This window comes from Nymphaea colorata, chromosome 1, assembly GCF_008831285.2.
Source record: "Nymphaea colorata isolate Beijing-Zhang1983 chromosome 1, ASM883128v2, whole genome shotgun sequence".
Lineage (NCBI taxonomy): Eukaryota > Viridiplantae > Streptophyta > Magnoliopsida > Nymphaeales > Nymphaeaceae > Nymphaea > Nymphaea colorata.
In genome coordinates this window covers 41,626,858-41,648,327 of record NC_045138.2, presented here as the reverse complement: position 1 = coordinate 41,648,327, position 21,470 = coordinate 41,626,858, and the positions used below count along the sequence as shown (strand labels likewise).

At 37.8% G+C, this 21,470-nt stretch overlaps 1 protein-coding gene and 1 long non-coding RNA gene across 2 annotated transcripts; one reads left to right on the top strand and one right to left on the bottom strand.

Annotated features, from left to right (window-relative positions):
* Nucleotides 1-569: 569 nt before the first annotated feature.
* Nucleotides 570-9,038, bottom strand: LOC116258435 (thioredoxin reductase NTRC). The gene is made up of 10 exons (XM_031635591.2): nt 8,246-9,038; nt 6,286-6,499; nt 6,075-6,180; nt 4,356-4,621; nt 3,636-3,915; nt 3,372-3,479; nt 2,696-2,782; nt 2,448-2,552; nt 1,639-1,769; nt 570-811 (listed from the first exon to the last, which is right to left on the bottom strand). The coding sequence occupies exons 1-10, from the start codon at nt 8,475-8,477 to the stop codon at nt 751-753; spliced, it is 1,590 nt and encodes a 529-aa protein (XP_031491451.1). The 5' UTR covers nt 8,478-9,038; the 3' UTR covers nt 570-750.
* A 1,586-nt stretch (nt 9,039-10,624) lies between these two features.
* Nucleotides 10,625-18,430, top strand: LOC116258446 (uncharacterized). The gene is made up of 3 exons (XR_004173719.2): nt 10,625-10,960; nt 15,877-16,109; nt 17,934-18,430. It is a non-coding gene; the product is annotated as an uncharacterized LOC116258446 (long non-coding RNA).
* Nucleotides 18,431-21,470: the final 3,040 nt, after the last annotated feature.

The following is a 21,470-nucleotide window of genomic DNA, read 5'->3' as shown; positions in this document are numbered from 1 at the left end:
TTAAAATGCTACAGGCAACAAATATTAATTTACATTAAAATATTTAGAGTTCAAGTGTGCAGTTAAATTTTTTAGTAAAAAAATACATGTACGAACGCATCCAAGTAACAAAGAGAGAAAGACAGACAACCATCTCTCTCTCTCTCTCTATCTATCTATATATATATATATATATAAGTTCATTGGCAGCTTAGTGAGAAGCGTATTACAGGATGCTTTTAAAAATGGCTACATCCGATGTTGAATGACGAGAAAGATGAAGTCATACTAATCAAAGCCCAAGATGTCTGGGGTTTAAATCTAAATTGATCGGCACAGTTGTATAAAAGGAAGGAAAGAAAATGACGCTCGCACAAAAGGAGGTGAAAAAGAAAAGAAAAGTAGCTTAGTGATTATTGATCATCTTTCAGCGAAGAACTTGGCAGAAGCACGAGTAGCAGATCAAAGTCGGTATAACATATGAAGAACCATAACTTGTTCTAAACTTGTAGGAGAGACATCAGAAAGTGGCTGCTCATTTAAAGCATAAGAGATCACAGGCATCCGCCAAAAGGCAGCAGGAAGGCAGATAAACAGCTATTATCCACATTGATATATTAATAAATTAAATGTTAAATGTACAATTGTTACAAAGGATTTGAATGCAATCATGTCGTCATAAACACCAAAATTGACTTATCACTAAAAGCTACCGAAAGCCAAAATAGAAAATGGCAGCTCTCTCACTGAAAAGGATGTGGACCATAGACCTCATTTGTTAATCTCAATAATTTCCCTGTATTCTTTCTTCATTTTTACACCTGAAACCGTCCTGTACATCAAATCCACCAAACTATATCAGGAAAAAAGCTTAGAGCACAGTGTATGACTAAAAAGACAGATTAACAACAATTGGATGAAAAATACAACAAATGATATCACACTTGCTCCAGTTAACTAATTTATTCTTCCCCACAAGCGCAATAGAAACATTATCTTTAGGAAGGTTGCAAAAAACCTGATACCGGATGAAAGTTCTTATCATAGTAATCAATATTGCTCTCAGCAATTTCAAAGCAAAGGTTTTCTTGAGCTTCCTTCAACGTATAGGTTTTCTTGCAGAAAATATCCCTGGAAGCTTTAAAACTTGCAACTATTAAGAAAATAAAGTTGAGATAATAGGCTTTATACTATTTTTCTTGCAAAAATATAAAGAAACCAGTATAAATTTTCTTTAGAAACATAGAAGGAACAAAACAAAAAGAACAATTACATGCTTAAAAATATGAAAAAAAAAAATGAACTTTTTTGAATGTCCCAAAAATGTCAGGCATATCTCAAGATACTGTAACAATGCCACAATACTTTTGATTTGGATGACATGATTGCCAATGTTCAGATTTTTTTCCCCAATACTACCGGCTGGCTTCAACATAGTGATAATATCAAAGATAAATTCAACCAATCCGAGATATATGTGAAAATCGTCCTTGTATATCATTTGAGAAAAAAGACAGAAGTAAAAAGAATGTGTTAAAAAAAAAAGGCACCAACTTGGTTCAAGAAGGGATCTGAATAACCTTTGTTAGGTCTAAACATTTACAAGAATTCAGCAAACCCTATCCACAGCCACAACAAATTAATAGTTATTTGGCAAACCTCAGCATCTCTTTGTTCTTGAAGAACTGTACGCATGGTGTGCCCATGATACCAGCTGCCTCAGCAATTTCCGGATCCTCTTCAATGTCTATCTCAACAAAATGAACACTTCCATCGAACTCATCAATAACCTGTCACAATGCCACATGAATAATAGATCTTCAACTAAGATGCCATATATAGAAATCGAGATAAATCTAAGATTTGACAAGAAATTGTTCATTACCAAAAACAAATTGCAGATAAGGAGTGAGAAATGTCAATATGGAATTCAATAAAATCAATGAGACATGCATTTTTTCAAGAAAAATGAATATTTAGTAACTGGAACCCTCTGCAAGAGGTCTTTCATAAGTGAATTTGGATACTGCTTTTATTGGGAAAATATCATACAGTATATATGCTTATGAATGCTAAGAATATCACTATGGTCTTGAATCCACATGCTCACACAAACTCATAAAACTACATACTTATTTGGCTTGCTTTAGAGTTTCAAGATTGAACTAAGGTAACGTACACTTCATCATGACTTTTTTTTAGTAAGAAAGGTTGTGGCAAGCAATAAGATTAGGGATTTAAGATAAAGCTTTTGTATTCCCCTTGCTCACAAGTTATTCAAGGAAGATTGGTGAAAAAGAACTTTAGCAGAATCAGTAATATAAAGATAGGGTGGACCAGCCTCCAATAATCTCTAAAGAAATTAAAATTATACAGTTCTCATAACCATGCAACATTCGTTTATATCTGCATTTGATGAAAATAAGTTCATTTTTACAAGAAAATATTGAAATCCCAATCAATGTTACCTTGCTTAGGATGGGTTTTAAAGTTCTACAAGGACCACAAGTTGGTGCAGTATACAACACACAGAGAACCCTTGGGCTTTCGTGGTACAACTTCCGCAAAGCATACTGCAACAACAACAATAGCAAATCAGACCCATATTCTAATTTTTAGGTGTAAGAGGTGCGATAGAGAGAATAGCCAAAATTCAATAAACCAAACTGCAAATGAAGGCACCAATCATGGAACATTAGTTGGACATCCATCTCACCTGGCCCTTGTGCTTTGTGAGTGTGAGATCAAAGCCCATTTGGACATCCTTATCTGAAAGTTCCTTCTTAGCTTCTTCACTTTGAGGCTACGAATCAAAATAAAACTGTTAGAGAAGATGTTCATGGAACATGGGAAAATATATGCTCAAACAGCTTTATGCATCCCAGTCATAACAAGGAAACAATTGTACACAGTACCAAATTCCAACTGTAAGAAGAAGACCATGGAAGATAGACTAAGAATACATTCAACAAATGTACTGCAACCTCAACACCAGGAAACTTAGACCTCAAACAACTCTTGTAAGGTGCATTGCTATTGGAGGTTCAAGGCAGAGGCTAGTCCCATGCTAGCATCCTTGAAATCATCGGAAGATCTTTGAGAATATATTCACTAGTGCAGAGGTATTGCACATAAGTAAATTTCATTTAGACATGATTTCTGCATTCCAATATTCCATGTATAACTGAACGTGATTTTGTTCTTTTTTTTTTTTCGGAATATTGAGAATTTTAGAACTAGTAATGGTGCAGTAATGGGTTCTTAAATTATAGATCAAATGAAGACTAACCATGAAATAGGATAAACAATTTTTCCCTCCCTCCCCACCAAACTGCACCTGGCCCCTGCCCCCCAAAAAAAAAGGAAAGACAGGAGGGTTAAAGGCAGGATACCTGGTGAAATTCAACAAGAAGATCATTCTTCACAAGGTATCTTTCAACAGATAATGCAGCTACACACCCTGATCCAGCTGCTGTAATGGCTTGCCTCCATTCATGATCCTACTTCACCAGAAAAAGCTTGATCAAAACCCATCATGCATGCACCTCTAAATATGTGTAAACATGGAAACACTATAAATTATAAATATCAAAATACAGCAATAATGTACACAAATAGAACTTAGAAGATATGAAGACACAAGGCAAATAGATTACCTGCACATCACCAGCAGCAAATACGCCCTCAACAGAAGTTCTTGCTGTGCCTTCTTCAACTAATACGTATCCAGCAGAATCAAGATCTACCTGGCCTTCCAATAATTGGCTGTTTGGTGAATGGCCAATCCCATAAAAAAGACCTCTTGCCTCCAGAACTGACTCTTCCCCCGTGTCAAGCCTTTTCAAGAGAATGCCTGACATCTGCCCCTTGTTATTGCTAACGACATCCACCACTTCTGTATTGAAGTGCACTGTAATATTTGGATTATTGAAGATTCTGTGAAACATTTGCCATAATCAACCTGTTAAACAAACATTCAAGAAGTTGAAAATTTAACTTCGACATAATCAATCACCAGCGAGCTCTCCTCAACCAAAAAGAAGAAAAAAAATTGGAATGATATTCAAAGATTAAACTGATCCCCTGCCCAAGAGTTGAACTTAATGTATGTCCATGTAAATTAATCATATCAAAGATTTTAACACGACAATGAAGGCAAAAGCTTAAAATGTTAGAATTCATTTAAGAATACGAAAGAAAAATGAGAAAAAACGAGGATTAACTATGAAAAAGAAATAATAATTTTGGTAATGGAAAAGATAAAGAAAATTATCTCTTATTTTGCTCGCCTCAAGACTAATACGGATAAGCAACTTCATGTGGAAAAAAGACAATAGAACAGGGAATGTCTACAGAAAAGAAATATTTTTCCTAACCTGTCTTGCATAGCTTTTGATGCACGCAGTTGGTCTCGACGTACAAGCAAATGCACATGACGAGCATACTTGGTGAGATATATGGCTTCTTCAGTAGCAGTGTCACCACCTCCTACCACCGCCAGGACTTGAGCTTTAAATAAAGGTGATGCTCCATCACATATAGCACATGCACTTATACCTCTGCTCCAGAATTCATCCTCACGAGGTAAACTTAACTTTTTTGCTGTAGCACCAGTTGCGAATATCACACTATGGCACTTTACCTAAAAGCAATAGAAAAGTGAAATCAACAGGACATAAACAATTCATGCATGAAAAACCATAGATATGCATGTGTACACATGTTTGCGTGCATATGTCTGATTTTTGACAGGGTTATTCTTCTCTGACCAATCCAAAAAGAGCACTAAAATAAATAAATGTTACTCATACTAGAACTAAGATAATGCAAGTTGCTTCTGTGAGTGACAAGCCAAGTGACTAGGCTCATATTTCAGATGAAAAAAAATGGGGCCTAGTCACTTGGCTTATCTTAGTTCATTTGGCTTATCTTATTTTATCTTATGGATATCTTAAAGGCTCATATTTCAGATGAAAAAAAAAACACTAATAAGTTCAAGCATCATGGGGTTTGTTAGGGTGGCCAATAATTTGACATGAACTTGTGGAAGAGATTAGAGATGCCTTGTGGATAATATTAGTCTCCATTGAAACAATTTGAGAAAGACAACCACATATTGTGAGTAAAATATTTGATAACTTGGATATGGCAGTACATATTAAATGAGATCATTGCAAAATAACATTTTGTACATTTATTTTTCTATCAGCTTGTACTACAGCTCTTTCCTTGCTTGTGCCTTCTATTATCAATTTCCAAGCATTTCAGGTTTCCATTCCCCCACAAAAGCATGTAAATTTACCTTGCTCTCCTACTGTTGCCCGCTGTTTGTGGAACGTCAACTAACCTCACACCTCTACAATATCATGCTTAGCAATGTCAACAAACTATTTCTCCCAGCCCACATTTCTTCATTTTTAAACTGGCTATTTTGACTAGAGGCCTCGTTTTTTTGCATTACAAGGTTCTTTAGAATCCTTCTCTCTTACAAGTAGGTTACAGCTCCAAGTTCAATTACACCTTCTTTTGCTATTTTCTACAAACACATACTGCCAAAGCACAAAATTAAATATGCAGATACCCTGGCACGACTTAAAGGTCCCTTATCTTGTCCTTTTGTGTTGAGGAAGACCACATTTATCATAGACAACCCAGTGAATATTTTGACAAGAACTTCCCCAACTAATAAGCAAAACATAATTATTTGGTGTCATTGTTTTCACGCTTACTCATTTTTCTCAAGCATTTTTTGTTTCTTGTATTTTCAGCAAAAATGAATTTCTGTTCTTCTAAAGAGTGAAAAGAATAAACAGTCAAAAAAATGGATCCAGAAGGGATGTGCCATTGTGTTTTAGATAACAACAGATTCTTACAGGCACTTATCTTACATGTGTGTAAGCAGCAATTTTGTAGCATCCTAGTGACTGGTTTGACTATTGCATGAGCCTTTAAGAAACACAACCAGTAAGTAGTTAGCAATTTACAGTAGCCTTCTTCTTGCTTATATATATAGTTTTTTATTCAAACAGCAGCATAAAAAACTGACATTTAACCACATAATACTCACAGTTGACAGATATAATGAAATTTTTTACCTCACGTTCACTGCTGCGGACAGTAAAAGGTCTCTTGCGCACATCAAGATACTCAACATCTTCGTGGAAAAGCTCAGCCCCCCACCGCTCTGCTTGCTTTCGCATTCTAATCAATATGTGAATGTTAATGGTTAGAAGAGTTATCACAATTGAGACATGACACTCACAAACATTTCAAAGATGCTCAATCAGATCTTTGAGAAATACTAACCTATCCATCAAATCAGGTCCTGTAATGCCATCTGGAAACCCAGGGAAGTTCTCTACTTCTGTTGTAGTCATTAGCTGCCCTCCTGGAACACCACCAATCTGATATCCTTCAAATACAATTGGCTTCAAGTTTGCACGAGCTGCATAAATAGCTGCTGTGTAGCCAGCAGGACCAGAACCTATGATTACTAAGTTCTCAACACCTTTGATTTCAACTGCAACATTAAAAGAAGAGAGCATCAGACATCTGTACAACAGCGTCCTCATCTAAAATAACTGATTAATGTACTAATAATCCAGAACAAGTAATTGCAAAAACCAGTCCAACTTCTGCAAGTTCACAAAAGCAAATTTGTCATGTCTAATTTCATAAGCATAGAGTGGTAAAAAAACACTAGCAGAGAAAGACAGTTCAAAATTCTACCATGTCATTTTAATTTTTAACTTTCAATCCTGATACCGAAAAGGAAAAAGATGCAGGACAGATGTTATAACAACCCAGATATTTTCTGACAAATAGGAGTCAGCAATATTAGAGGATTGCAGCACGACAAACATCACTGATTGCATGAAAATGAAAAGAAAAAAAAGTGTCACCATCTAAGTCATGGTTGAATATCTCGATTTGAGTTTTCTTCCAATTCAAAATGACCATTTCAAGCTTGAAGCTCCCATTACCCTAGAAGAATGTCCTAACTATACCAACAACCCAAAGGAAGATATTTACGGTGGATACCTGAGAAACTTAAAAAATAAACTGCCTCGAATTAAACTTAAAGTTAAACGGCACAAGTTAAGATATATCACAGCTGGTACACTTCAACTATGGTTGTGCTGCATCAACGAATAGCATTGATATACTAATTCCAAAAGTCCAGTGCATGAAATTCGAGCAATCTTTTTCAAAGATGTTTCTGAACTCCAAAGTAAAGTATAAAGGTTCAGCAAGTCTCCCTGTTGGCCATCAACCATGAAGACGCCTTAAGCATGAGCAGATACAGCACGTGTAGAATCAAATACCTGTATTTGTGCAGTAACCTAAGCGATATTCTTAACTTTAAACTTTAAAGTAATCGGGTTCCTAACTGCTGTCGACCAATTTTACATGGAAAGAACAGGCCAAATTATCCTCTATTCTCCTTGTACCAGGGCTTCTTTCTTTTGGGATCGATTGACAATCATTGAAAATTTAAAATGTAGAAACATATCAGCGACAAGTGCGTGATTGTAAGAACAAGTAATAGCACCAATAGATTTATTACCATCTAATTGAGCTGAAAACCGGTAAGCGTGAATATGATGTGTATCTCCGGAATGCAGTATTCAAATCATTCCAATGTCTCTAGCACATCACCAGAAGTTAATCAAATGATGCAAGTACTCATTAAATGCAGCCATTAGCAATCTTTTTCTTTCTTCCCATCTTTTCTTTACAATCCTCCCATTTTGTATACATACAGCAGCAAAAAAAGCCATGAATCCAATAAACTTCCTACGTGAGTCGTTGATTCAATACGTGATTATGATCTTAAAAAAATGACAGAAACGTCTATCAGATCACCAGAACGATCAAGATACCGGATCGAGGAGAACTCCGCAACCATAACTAAGAGGTCTCATGTTCAAATCGCATGCCAGTCTTTCTCCCAACTTCGCTAAACCACACAATCACCGGAACGATAATACCAACATACCCAGGTGAACTATTTCAAAAAGAAGCAAGATACCACAAAAGGAAAGACAACTGTAAGACAAGATCCCGAACTAAAAGATACAGTTGCGAGATGGAAAGACACAAATCTGACGAATAACGTTGGGAAATACGTGTCATGATAAATTGAAAACAAATGAAAAAACGGAACAAGATACCACCACAAAATGATTGAGCTAAAAAAACGGAACAATATACCACCAGAAAATGATTGAGCTAATGGAAAAACGTAAAAAAACAAATCGCCTGCCTGGAGCAGCGGGTGGTTCTTCTGTAGCGACGGCAGCACGAACATTGTGAAGCAGACGGAGGGCGGGCTGCTTGGAAGAAAGACTCGACCATCTGAGACTGAAAGAACAAATGGGGCTTGCCGAGTTGGAGTGACAATGACGCGGCTGGTGGTGGTGTGAGGGAAAGGAGGAGTGAAGGAGGGGGAAAGTTTGGTTGGTGACCTTCCATAGGGTGGAAGGAGAGAGCACCATGGTGAGAGGGAGGGAGTGTCTCTCTGCGTGCGCGAGTGCGTGGGAAACCTCCCCTTGCTTTTATTGCCCTCTATCCTCTTGTCAGGGACTAGAGACCACAAGCGCCAGGACAACCACCCTTGGATGCGGCTGCCTCGAGACTTAGATTTGGTCGTCCTTATCAAGCGACATTACATCTTCATCCTCGGTTATGGTCATCCAACCATTCATAATGCAGATGGTGAGACCCACCGGAACTGCCATTGTCGATGCTTGCAATGGTGAACGTCTATCGCAGAGAATGAACGGTGGGAATTGCAGATCTCTATACAAAATGATTTTGGCAGGACGTTTGATCCGCTCGGTGTCCGCTGCTCGCTCACCCTCCAGTCTCAATCCTTTTCTGGTTTTCTAAAACCTTCTTATGAAGAATGAGAGGTAACAATAACAGATGAGACTTGAGAGTAGGTAAAGACAAAGGGGTGTTGGCTGCCCAAGTTGCAGAACGAAAGCGACGGAAGTCTGTGTAGGCTGGAGAATGCTTTCGTCATCGTAAAAGCACCAAAGGAAGGGAGATTCGCCTCGTTTTCGTCCCAATCTAGAATTCAACCTTTCGGTTTTAAGCTGCTATAATCACTCAAAGCCAAAGGTAATTGTTTCCTTCTCACATGCTCCCCTTTCTTCTCTCTCTTTTGCACAAGCAACTCAGAAAATTTTTCTTAACCACACAATAAGCGTGCACCATGACCTCCTCTCCCAAAATTAACCGCACAAAATGCGTGCACTATGTATGACCCCCACTCTCCCACAAAAAAAAAAAGAATAGATTTTATTAGTATGGTAATTCATGCCTAGATTTGTGAAAAAAAAAACTAAACACTAAAAAGAATTTTTGTAATATATTTAATAATGCATTATTATATATATATATATAATAGCTAAACCTTAACGTAGATCAAAAAGTAAATCAAATGAGAGCCAAGATTGAAGACCCTCATTTGATGTCTACAGATGTCACCTTAAGTTAAAGTTATGGTTCAAGATTGCTCCTATACATGTGCTTCTATGTGAACCATTTTACGATGCAGATCAAAAAACTTAATGGTCCTCGTTAATTCTTATATGCTTTGTACTCATATTCTAAAAGTTATATATATAATATAATATAATATAATATAGCATAATACAGAGAAAAAGAGAGAAAACTCTCGAGATGTCTGTATTAAGAATTTGACTGAAAATATTATCGAAGTGCACGTTGATTGCACAACTAACAAATTGAAGCAACTTCCTCAAGTTATAGTGCTAAGCTTTATTTGCTTTTTATAAAGGTCATATGTGACAATGTTTATGAATTAATTGATCATGATTCCCAATTTTGCATCAGTTTTCTTGGCATATATATTTAAAACATTACTTGCGTGTGTGAGGGAGAGATAGTGAGAAATCAATTGAAGTATCTAATGCTCATGTTCAAGATCACATTATTCTTTATCCTTGCTTCATTAATTTGCTAAATAGGTTGAGAATTTGAGTGCCCACAACACAACTTAAATATGGTTTTGCTTGAGGGAGAAGATATCAAAGACATGGTTTTTTCTAAACTAAGGTCGTGTTTATTACCCACGGATCCCTTATATAAGGGAATCTGAAATCAACGATAGCTGAAAATCCACAGATTGAACAAAAGCACATGAATTTCAAATCTATGGATTCGAGGTCCGACAAGAGGGGGAGGGGGTCGAACCTCAGTCAGATCCATGATGATCTACGATCAAAAAACGGAGACCTGCAGTAATCAAACGCAACCTATGAGATAAATGTAAGTGCAAGGCGTGGTTGATCCACGGAGAAAGTGGATTTGTTGCAAAAATTCCCACCTTAGTTGCAGAGAAGACCTTGCAATGAGCTTTGCTAGACTGATCCTACAATTAGCAGTATTGGCCTGAATAAGAATCTTACTTCCTGTTGTGAGCTTACAACTTTCGGAGATGGGGAACAAATAGGCATCAAGAACCCAATCCTCCTGAAATCCATTGTTCTGACCCAGTCTTAATAAGCACCAGTTCTTAGACAATTTCAGGAAAATTCAACCAGCTTTCACATTTCTACGAAAGGGTAGGCGGTTATTAATTTTATAGAGAAACATGCAGGGCAAAAGAAATTTTGAAAGGGCGCGAAAAGGGCGATTCGAGAACGGGAGCATCTGCGAGGCTGGTTTTTGTTTCCTCCGGAACTAGCGTTTTTTATTTATCCTCCCAAATAGCAAGGAAGAAGAGAGCGATGGCTCCGAATAGTGTGTCAGGTCCTCGTCCTTTTCTATGTCATGACCATTCTTGAGAGTTTCTGGGGTGGTTGATTCAAGCGATCGTCCAGGAGGCGATTCTATTGTACAATCGCAGAAGAAATTCAGTAAGAATTTGAACGTCGACGAGACGATAGCCATCAATTCTCACGTCCGATCTCCGTGTTTGTTCAATCCACTGTCTGCTGGCCTTGTTCTGGTATTTATTTTCCCCCTTCTTTCTAGTTTCTATTAATGGTGCATTTGGGTGGTCAGACTGGGAATTCACTTCTTGTTTCAAATCTTAGACAACAGATTCATGGTAATTGTGCCTGGCGTTGTTCTTTATTCTTTGAGTTCCATGTATTAGTTTTTGGAAAATTAGGGCTCTTATATATTGGACTTCCACTGATTGAGAATTTCATGGAAATGAAATTCCAGAGGCTGAGGGGAATCAAAATACTGGTGCTATAAACCAACAGAATCCGCTTTCCCTTTCCTGACCACAACGCAGTAAGCTCATCCGGCCAAACGTTTGCTTTCCTCTTGTAGAAATTTGGTATTTTATAATTTCCCTATCTACATCCAGTTATAATTTCCCTATCTACGTCCAGAACTAAATTAGACCAGGTGGATCAAGATCCTCCTCCCTCTCTCGCGCGCGCGCTTGAAATTAAGGTGTGAGCCCCTACAGAAAAAATGGCAGGGTGGAGACTTGATCCAATGTCTTCAAGGCACCCTTCACATTCTTTTGCAACAAAAATTTGCTAAATATGAGTATTCCTTGGTATAGAAGAGTCCTGAAGAACTAGTGAAAGTTTCTAGTTCCTCATAAAGATGGGGAGTTCCTCATAAAGATGGGAAGTTCCTCAAGAAACACTGGACACTAAGTGGAAGTTTGAAGAATTCGAAATTGGTTGTGTGTGTGACTATAACAGCACAAACACTCTGGAAAATGAAGACTGTACAGTTGTAAGGCCTTACTTTCAAAGAAATCAGAGGCGCAAGGTAATTGGGAGTTGTACTCCCTTGATATAGAAAAGAGCAACATTACTGGGACTAGCAGTTCTCTATGCTTTCATGGTTAGGCACATAAGCGATAAGGATATGGCTTTTGGTTGTATCAAAATTTGTCTGAATCAGATTTCTCTATGTTCACATTATCCGTTCCTATTTCATCGCATAGAGAAGTAAGCCGTGCATAATACGGTGCACTTGCCAATTTTGGTTTAACATGTTAATTCCATAATGTTGAATTCAACTGCGTACCTTAAAGCGCCTTTTCATGACAGCCTTCTTTGACACAGTACAACTCAAAAGCATCCAGTTACGAGCTCAAGAATGGGAGAAACGCATTGTGGAGGGATACTGATCAGAAGATTGTTTGGAGGATTATCTCATGCATGCCTACCACCCCTCTGCGAAATGACGGGAATACTGAGTTGGAGTATATATTGGGAGTTGGTAAACCATTGAATTTTGCCTCTGAGGCGCAAAAATGAGGTTATTAGACACATTAAAGAAGTATGTTAAGGGATTTGGCATCATGAAAACAAAGAGAGAACCATTGTTTGTCATCTCAGGATAACCATTTGTGATTACAGAAGCTTGTTTGAGGCAGTGATAAAAAAATATGATGTCTTATACAGGTTTGGGAAAAATAAACTGATGATATATTCACAGGAGAGACAATAAACAAAAGAAATCTCAGATGGCTATTAGACATTTTCTCTCTTAAGTGCATCTAGCAAGTCATTCCTTGCACGAAAAACCATATTAAACAATGTGTCAGCATCCACCTCTAGATCATCCAAACACTTCCCTAGAACTTCAACTTTCTCATTCATGTCTTCAATCAAAATCTTCAACAAAAGCATTTCGTCGCTGCCTTCGTCGCAATGATCACCAACTTCCTGTGATCCTTCATAACCTTCTTCCTCTCTGCTTGATATGTAACTCAACAGACGACCCACTCTTTCATTCACATCAACCACCTCCTGGAAGAAGAGGCCACCACCTTCTTTCCTTGTCCTCCTATTAAGCATCTCCTCACAGATCCTAATCTGCAGATTCATCAGGTTCGCCGACCATACATGCCCAGAAGGCGCTTTCATCTCCAACATCGACTCCACATGCCCACTGAAACAGCAATCTAAAATCTTCATTATGAATAAATTCACACTCTTTGCTCCCTCCATTGCTCTCCTGAAAGCCTTCTCTTCCTCGCTGGGTTTCGAGGCCCTGCAGCTTGTAATTTCGCACCCCTCTTCCTGTATCTCAGGCTCAGCAACCGCCGCTGCAAATTTGGTGGGAAGCGCCATCCATTCTTGCAAATCTTTGTCGGTCGGCGACCTCGAGAACGAGCCAGCATAGAGCAGCAGAGGAAGTCTGTGCTGTGAGATGAGAGACAGTTTACGGGAGGTGGAGTTTAGGAGATCAAGAAGGCTAAGGGTGTCCGCCAGGTATTCGTCGGTGAGACAAGAGCTCCATTTCTCGAACGGGTAGTTTATCTCGCCGGAAAATGTTTGGAGACCACGGTGCGCGCTGATCAGGAACGCCATGGCTTCATGCGCCCAAGCCAAAGAAGGCTCGGAAGACTGATACTCGGAAGACGGTATAAGCCGAGAAAGGCTGTTGGATAAGGACGACTCATAAGTTTGAAGGGAGGATGAAGGCTGCTTGAGCTTGTGATGGTGGTGGTGGTGGCCGCCGCCTATTTTCAGGTGCTTCGATAACCAAGAACGCCCTTCTTCTATGCGATTCATTTTCAGGGGAAAGGAACATGCAGAATGGCTAGACGATGGAGAAGGTTGTATCTCATGGTGGTTTTATATAGATCAAGAAAGAAGAGAAGAACAAAAACTGGACCAGGAAAGTGGTGGGAAGAAGAGGGGAGAGCGGTTTTCAGAATCCAGACGGCCGCTGCGGGGGACGCCAAGAAGAGCGGTGCAGAATTACAAATGAAGACATGGAATTCTTGGATTTGGATAGACACACACGGGTCAAAGGAAAAAGGATGATGGGGGGTGTCGATAACTATGCCGGGGGACCTTGGTTGCGTGGGCAATTTTGGTCACGTGAATGCGTGTGTTTTGACGAAATATTGAGCCACCGGCTTGTTGTGGTTCGCAGGTCATCTACGCTATGCCAAGAAAATGCTCTCGACGGCGTTATTAGCATTGGGGTATGTAAATAACAAAGGCCGATACATGAATCTTTAGTGGTTTAGGCAATTTGAGTTATATCAGCTGATTCAACTCCGCTTGGACCGATATTTGGATAAGATGAATAACTTCTTACGCCATTGCCGAGAGGCAGCATAGTATATACATTCTTTGTCGTTAAGGAGATTGACATTGGAAGATAATAGAAGATATGTAATTATAGACCAATATGGCTGCGGTATGGCGGCTAGAGGCAGTCAATGTTCGATTTTTATTATTTTTTATTTTTTGCAAGTTGAAATATTTGGAGAGATGAATTGTTGGCAGAAAAGGATGATAAATATCTCTTAAGAGTTGAAGTATCAGAAGGTCTAAAATTCAATGGATTTCCCCGTCGTTGGCAAGTCTACAACAAATTTTTTAGCCAAAAAAGCTTTTGTTGACCATGTTTTAAAAGCAATTTCTTAAATCTTCAACGATAGAGAAAGGAACATGCGTTTGGACTTTCATTTTATATGTTTGTGTGGGAAAAACTCCCCAATATCGGCAATTGTTGAAGTGATGAAAGCTTGAAGGGCTGTACGTTTGGTATCAGGCTTTCTCTGGTTGAAAAAGGCTGAGGGGCCAATAATTTATGTTGTCTCTCTTGAAATTAAGGTAAGGAGCTGGTTCGTTGGGGAGAAAGGTCCATGACCGGCAGGTGAGCCTAATTGTAAGGCCCGTTTACGTTGTAATGACCGAGACAAAGGGGGTGTTCAGTGTTGTTGTGGTTAGACATGATTTTATATCCGGATCGGGTTTTTTTTTTTTTTCTGAACGTGGACCTGATTTATTTATACTTACAGATCTGAATGGATTGGTGCATCAGGTGGATGGTCAGAGTTTGACTCCTGCGAGTATCACCTTCCAGAAAGATGAATGGAAGGTGTACCACTCTGAGAGACAGCTAAAACACATAGGATTGTTAAAAAAAAATATTCTTCATGTCTATCTCAGATGCCTAGTTGTAGACAGACTGGACATTCGATAATCCATCCAATTATTGATCTGTTTAGTGTAAATAATTTTGGATCTAATTATTAATTGTGGCATACAGTTTTATGATCCCAAAATTCAACGCTGGTATCCGATAGCTGTTCAATAAATGTCCATATTGATTACATATTAAATGTTGGTTTTATACTTAGTTGATCATCGGAATTCGTCTCTAAAAAATGGTGTTTGAAACTGTTGGTTTTATGTTAGCTGATCAGAATTGGTCTCTGAAAAATGGAGTTCTAATCCGAGTTTAATTTGTCTAAGGGGCATAATTTCAAACAGGTTGGCAGGAAGCGCCTGTACGGTGCGTCACCAGTTCGAGCCACATGGGACCATGCTTATGTATCAAAAATGATGTTGGCTCTACATACAAGTTGAAACACAACTCTAGAGCCTTGGGACAAGAAGAACGAGAGTGGGGGAAGAGGAGGGGGGTGAAGAGCTTCGGCTTTCGTTTAGATGGTGGAATAACCTTCCGCTCATCTAAACTGAGTCCAATTACACAAAATTTGTTCAAGCCAAATTAGTATTGGATAATGAAGCTAGATCTCTAAGCGCCTGCATTCTTGAAGAATCTTCTTAAAATATTCATTAGTGAATAGCTAGAGATTAATGGTTCAGTAAGGGAGGGTGAAGTCCCATGTCTAGGCGCGTGGGCGCCATCACAGCTGGTTTGCGTCTTACATGACATGGCGAGATGGGCGCCACGACGCATTGGAAGGAAAATAATGAAAAATGTTTTAAGGATAAGCTTTCCCCTGAATGCCAAGTCTCACTTTTTCTGAGTTTCTTATAACACAGGCAGAAGTTATGTGATTAATAGCTTAAACTCTGTTAAATTCTTTGTTTTTCTTTTTGTCTCAACTCTGATCAACGATGCAAACGGGTCAGACTTGGATCAGCTAATCACTTTGATGAATGGTTTTCTTTGCAGTGGGATTTGATGGGACCGGCAAAAGAAAAAGAAAAAGAAAAAAGAAACAACAGGAAAACCATCCGGCCATAGCCAAACCATTTGCTGAATCTCTTTTCTTCTTCTGAACATTCAGTCCTGTCGTCTTCAGATCAGAGGTCCTTTTTTATCCGATAACTTCTCGCAATTGCCCAAGTTCGCCTTTCCAAACATGGAGTTCATCAATTAGGATATGCTTGAGAAGCCGGTGGGGAGTGAGTTGTTCTTCCTCAAGAATATCTTAATTGGCCGCAGTTTTTTGGCTGGCACGAATTGCTTCATTATTCGAATGTTATTGTTGTTATGCCGTAGACTCATCTAACGGCTCATCAAAATTTTGATTCCTCAGAAATAATTAAGGTCCTGCCAACTCCGCACGACTGTTATTTCTCCGTTACTCTAACTATGATTACATTCTAGTTATTTTATTACAATCATTTTCATTTACATAAGAAAGCTTGGGTTGTGTGGTTTTCTAACTCCTGTTTTGAATTTTTAACTTGAAATCTCAAGGTGGTGTTTGATGGCTTTGAATTTTAATTTAAGAATTAACATTACAGAAACAAAATTCTACTTTAAAACTGGAATTGAAATGAAAATTTCAGTTCTAGTTTTTTTTTTTTTTTGCATTTGATAGTCTGACATTTTGATTCCAGAATAGCAAGCGATGGCTTTGATGAAACAGGATAAACTTCTAGAATTGATGGAGTAAATCCATCGTCACCTGTGTCCTACTGAGTAATGAAAAAATTCTAAAATTTTAGAATCGTAAGTCCACCCTTTAGGGTAGAATGACTATTTCAAAATTTTGATTCAAGAATGAGCTTATAATTTCGGAATCAAAAGTCTTTGTTTGATATTGTAATTCTCATTTTATCAAAAATGAGAATTTTAATTCTAGAGTTCAATAATTCCAACTTCATACAGACTGAAAGGTTTGAATACTTGTATATGCCGTGGTCTGATATCGAAACCTAATGTCTGTTGTCTTTTTACTGGAGGCGAATTGAAGTTAAGTATGTGTTTGTCCCTTTACGTCTAGTGTTTGAGATTGAATTTGTTCGAAGGAACATCTAAAACGGAAGGGAGAACGGGTGCATATGGCGTGCACGAGACACATAAACATTAACAGGATAGCTTGTTCAACGGTGCCTCCTGCCCAGCTTTTGCCCCTTGGGTTGAAGTGACAAGGACAATCTTGAGCTTAACTTGTGATATTTTCATATTTGAATTCGAAAAAAATAAATCTGGGTACGTAAGCAAAACTATGATTGGTCGATTTGGGGAATGTTTATCAACTCTTTGATATATATGTGAACACCACTATACTGTTCATATATACGTATCTGTCAATGCCTCAACTTTTTTATTTTCAAACATGCCTGTTTTTGGCTTTGCTGCAGCCCACGTCAGGTTCTTCAATAATATCTTTCATATATATATATATATATATATATATATATATATATATATATATATATATATATATATATATATATATAAACGTGTTTTTGAGATTTTACTTAAAAAAATTTTATTTGATTAACATTTTTTAACAGCCATGCTACAGAAGGTTAGGTTTATGATAAATAAACATGCCAACGGATTAGAAGCAGGGAACAAGTTGGTGGCATATATATTAATGTGGTCTTATGTAGCCACTTTTCTCGGAAACATTGGGATTGAGGTCTTTTTTTTTTTTTTTTTGAGCTCGTTTATTTTTTCCAAAGAAAAGTTATGTCTCCCTCAGCTCCAAAGGACGTGGGGACGACGCATTATTTTCGATTCAATGGATGCTACTTCCCTGAACTGTAAACGATACACACAAGTTAAAAAAGTATATCATACGATCAACAAGTCTGGTTTTGAAATAGCAAAAAATGATGGCTGGCTTTAACCGCATGCTACCTCTCTCTCTCTCTCTCTCTCTCTCTCTCTCTGGAAGGTGGACAGTGGAACGAATCTAAGTGCTATCCTTGCATGTATTTTCTGCCATTCCCTCTGGAACTGAGTTGTATTTTTGCTGACAATTGTTAAAGCCAAACATCAGCGTCGCCGATTTTGTTCCCAAGCAGAGCGTCAACCGAAATCGGCCACGAGGAAAGGACCAAGTCAGAAACAGCACACCATTATTACTCCGAACAGAAGGAAAATGTTGGCCGGAGAAAGACAAGAACGTAGAATTTCATCCGAGGCGACGCAGGAATTCAACTTCTTCCGTGTACACAGAAAGACGCCATAAGTTATCCAGGGAGGAGAGGTCCAGAGGTTCTCTTCCGTAGGTGATGTCCTTCCTGACGCCTCACAGTCTTCCAAAGTAGAATTAATTTGTTGCTGCTTCGCAGTTGGGCTGTGTTCGGTGTTGGCATTGCGCTATATGACAGTTCAAGAGGAGGTGGCCGGGCCGGCTGGACATTATTCCGCCGACATTTGACGAAGAACACATCTATTTGAAACAACTGTTTTCCTCGGCGTGATCTGAATTAGAGATGTCAATGGATCTAATTCACATTGGATGTCCAGCAGACTTGTTTTATAAAACTAGGACGTGGAAAAAAAATTTAACATCCATTAAAAAATTGCATCAGATTCAGATACGCATTTGGATTCAATTCCATACAAATATGTGTATTTCGAAAGTTGGATTTAAGAATCGAATTCTGGTGTGACATAAAACTTTTGTTTGCTTGTATTCAATTTCAGTCGGATATGTGTACATCTGATCAATAAATAAGATATGGTAAATGATGCTTTTATCCGACTTAAATTATATTTGTCGACTTCCCACGCCAAAAGCCAAGATCTCAGGGCTGGAAGGGACCCATAGATTTACCTCAATCTTGAAAATACACAAGAGACAGTAGCCTATTAAGTGCTCTTTAAAGAAAATTAAATCTATGGAGGAAGCCGCTTCCAGCGCAACACGTAAAGCTCCTAAGAGTTGTGAATTGGTAAAAAATATTAAACAATTTTTTTTCAATATACATATATATATATATAATAATTAAAAACAAGAAAACTCTAAAAAATATTTTAAAAGCTAGTTAAAAATGACGGCTCATGACAAATTGTTGGGGAATGTTTGATGAGGAAGCGTGTTTGACTTGTGTCAGAAATTGTGTGAGTAAACAATGTTAATAATGATGATACGGTCAGGTGGAATAAATTTACAGGTAAAGAGTGCATATAATGTTCTAAAAGTAATAAAAGTGAAGTATAAAGCGTGCAAGCAAAGTGCAAAGAATTTCATTTATGGGGCACACAGCTTAACTTAGCTGAGCTGGTCGAGTTAGAGTTGGGGACGTTTAGAACGGAGGTTTGTAATTGGATTCTATCAGATAAATACGCTCTGGTATTTGTAGATGGTGGGAATCAGGAGTGAAGCTAAAAATTTTTCATGAGAAAAGCCGAATTAAAGTTTCAAATTTTAACTAGAATCAAAATATCATTTTTTAAAATTTTTATTTAAATCAACTAAAATTTTCTAAAATTATATGTAAATCTAAAAAAAAAAAGAAATTAAAGTGGAACCAGGGTCCATGCGACCCTTGATGGGAGTATAATTTTGAAGTTGGAAGCTGCATAGCTGCGATTACTAATGCCGACAAAACTCAGAAACACCAGATGCAAGGGGGACGGCGACCTGAAGTCTCGTAGTAAGATGAACCTCTCCCCACCTAAAAGTATAAAGAATTCCAATTTTAGCCATGCATATACCCACTGAGATTTAATATTGTCCAAAGACAGCTCAAGATAATGAGCTAACTGTAACATTTTGTATTTTGTATTTTATATATATATATATATATATATATATATGCGTGTGTGTGTTTATCATTTATTAAAAAAATGATTTTTAATCCACAATGGGCGAAGGGTTTGGATACACAGGTCAGGTGTTTGACTCTGATTGTGTAGGTTTCCTGTTTTTGTATTTGAACTACAATTATTGTGCAAATTAATCTCATGTTCTAGAAGAAAGTAGTTCTTTTTTGACAGAACATGTTAGACTATGGCTGTTAATTCATTTATAATGATTGTGAGGTTCTGTTCTCTTTCCTGGGCAATAATGAAAAAGGTTAGATAATAATCACACGCTTAAAATTTTTTTCTCCTGTTCTCCTTCTGGTTAAAATTAACACTGAGAAAATGAGAATGTATTGTTTGTCACTTACCGTTTACTTGTTTAATTTTTTAAAAATTTCATACTGCAAGATGAACTCTTCTAAACATGACCTACTCTTTGGTTTTTGGTCAAATGAGATTCTAATTTCTTATAGTACGGGATCGTCAGTTTTCTCAATGTGTAATTAGATCCTGTGTAGATGTTCCAAAAGAAGAAGCCTGGTTTCCATGAACAATTATTCAAAATACCGTTTGTTGATCTGATTTTGAATTAATACAATCGGAAAAGTGGTTCCATATTAATCTTCACCATTTAATCTGATTGTTAAACAATCTGATTCCATTCCATTCACCAAGTAATGCCTCCTTTTGGCCTATATGCTTCTCCATTTGTGGAATCCATTGTTAGTTCTTCTGCAATGCAGAATTCTCTTCGTGCCCTTCTCTTTATTAATATAATTGACATTGAATTCCTTCCTTGCAAAAACACGTTAAACGTTTGGTGGTATAGCAAAAGTGGGCTTAAGTTTGAATTCTATTTATTTATTGAACCACCTTGTTCCTATGTAATCTAGGTGGTTAAATGAAAGAAAACAGAACTTAAGCATGCTTTTGTTGAGTGTGTCTTTGTAAAATTTTCAGTATAAGCGTATGGATGGAACACTTCAGCTTTCTTGTCTTGCATCCACAAAATGTTCAACAAAAAGTAAATTGCGAAAAACTTGGTCTCCAATCTTAACTCCATCTGCTCCTTGATAATCTGAGGGCACGGATACATTGTTCATATAGTTGGCAATCTGATGACTCACTCCAGAGTTTGGGTTGGAAGGAGATTTGGATTCTTGTTCAATTTCTGAGTTGGATGGGGCTGGGATTCAAATGCAAAGATCATGCATATCGAATCAGAACTGATTGGTAACTGAATCCTGTTTCATGCAGCAAATATAATTACCAACGATTTTTCAGTAAGAACGGTATTTTCTGATACTGATAGATATAAAGTATTTACCTTTACCATGGCCAAAAAAAGACACAAAAACAACTTCCCTCGTAAAGATTATATCCTGGACAGAGCATTTGTTGCAGAGATAAAGAGCATAAGGCCAATTTTACATAGTTATCCAACCCTCCTCAAAACCGAAGCAAGATCTATGTTAACAGGGCTCTAACCAAAAGGACCATGTAATTGTAAGTATATAATCATGCAGCAAGAACCTTGTCTCTGCAATACTCTGCAAATCGTAAAAGCGGAGAAGACTATCTGTTCGAGTGGCGGAACCATATATAAGCATAGAAAAACTTGGCTGTTGAGATTCCGATTCAACAAAATGATCTTAACTGTATGAACAAAATTCCGGATAATCCCCCTCGAACTAGGGCCCATGCATGCTCATCATAGGCAGGAAGTTTTACTATTGAGAGATACAAATGTTCATAATATGGAAGCATAT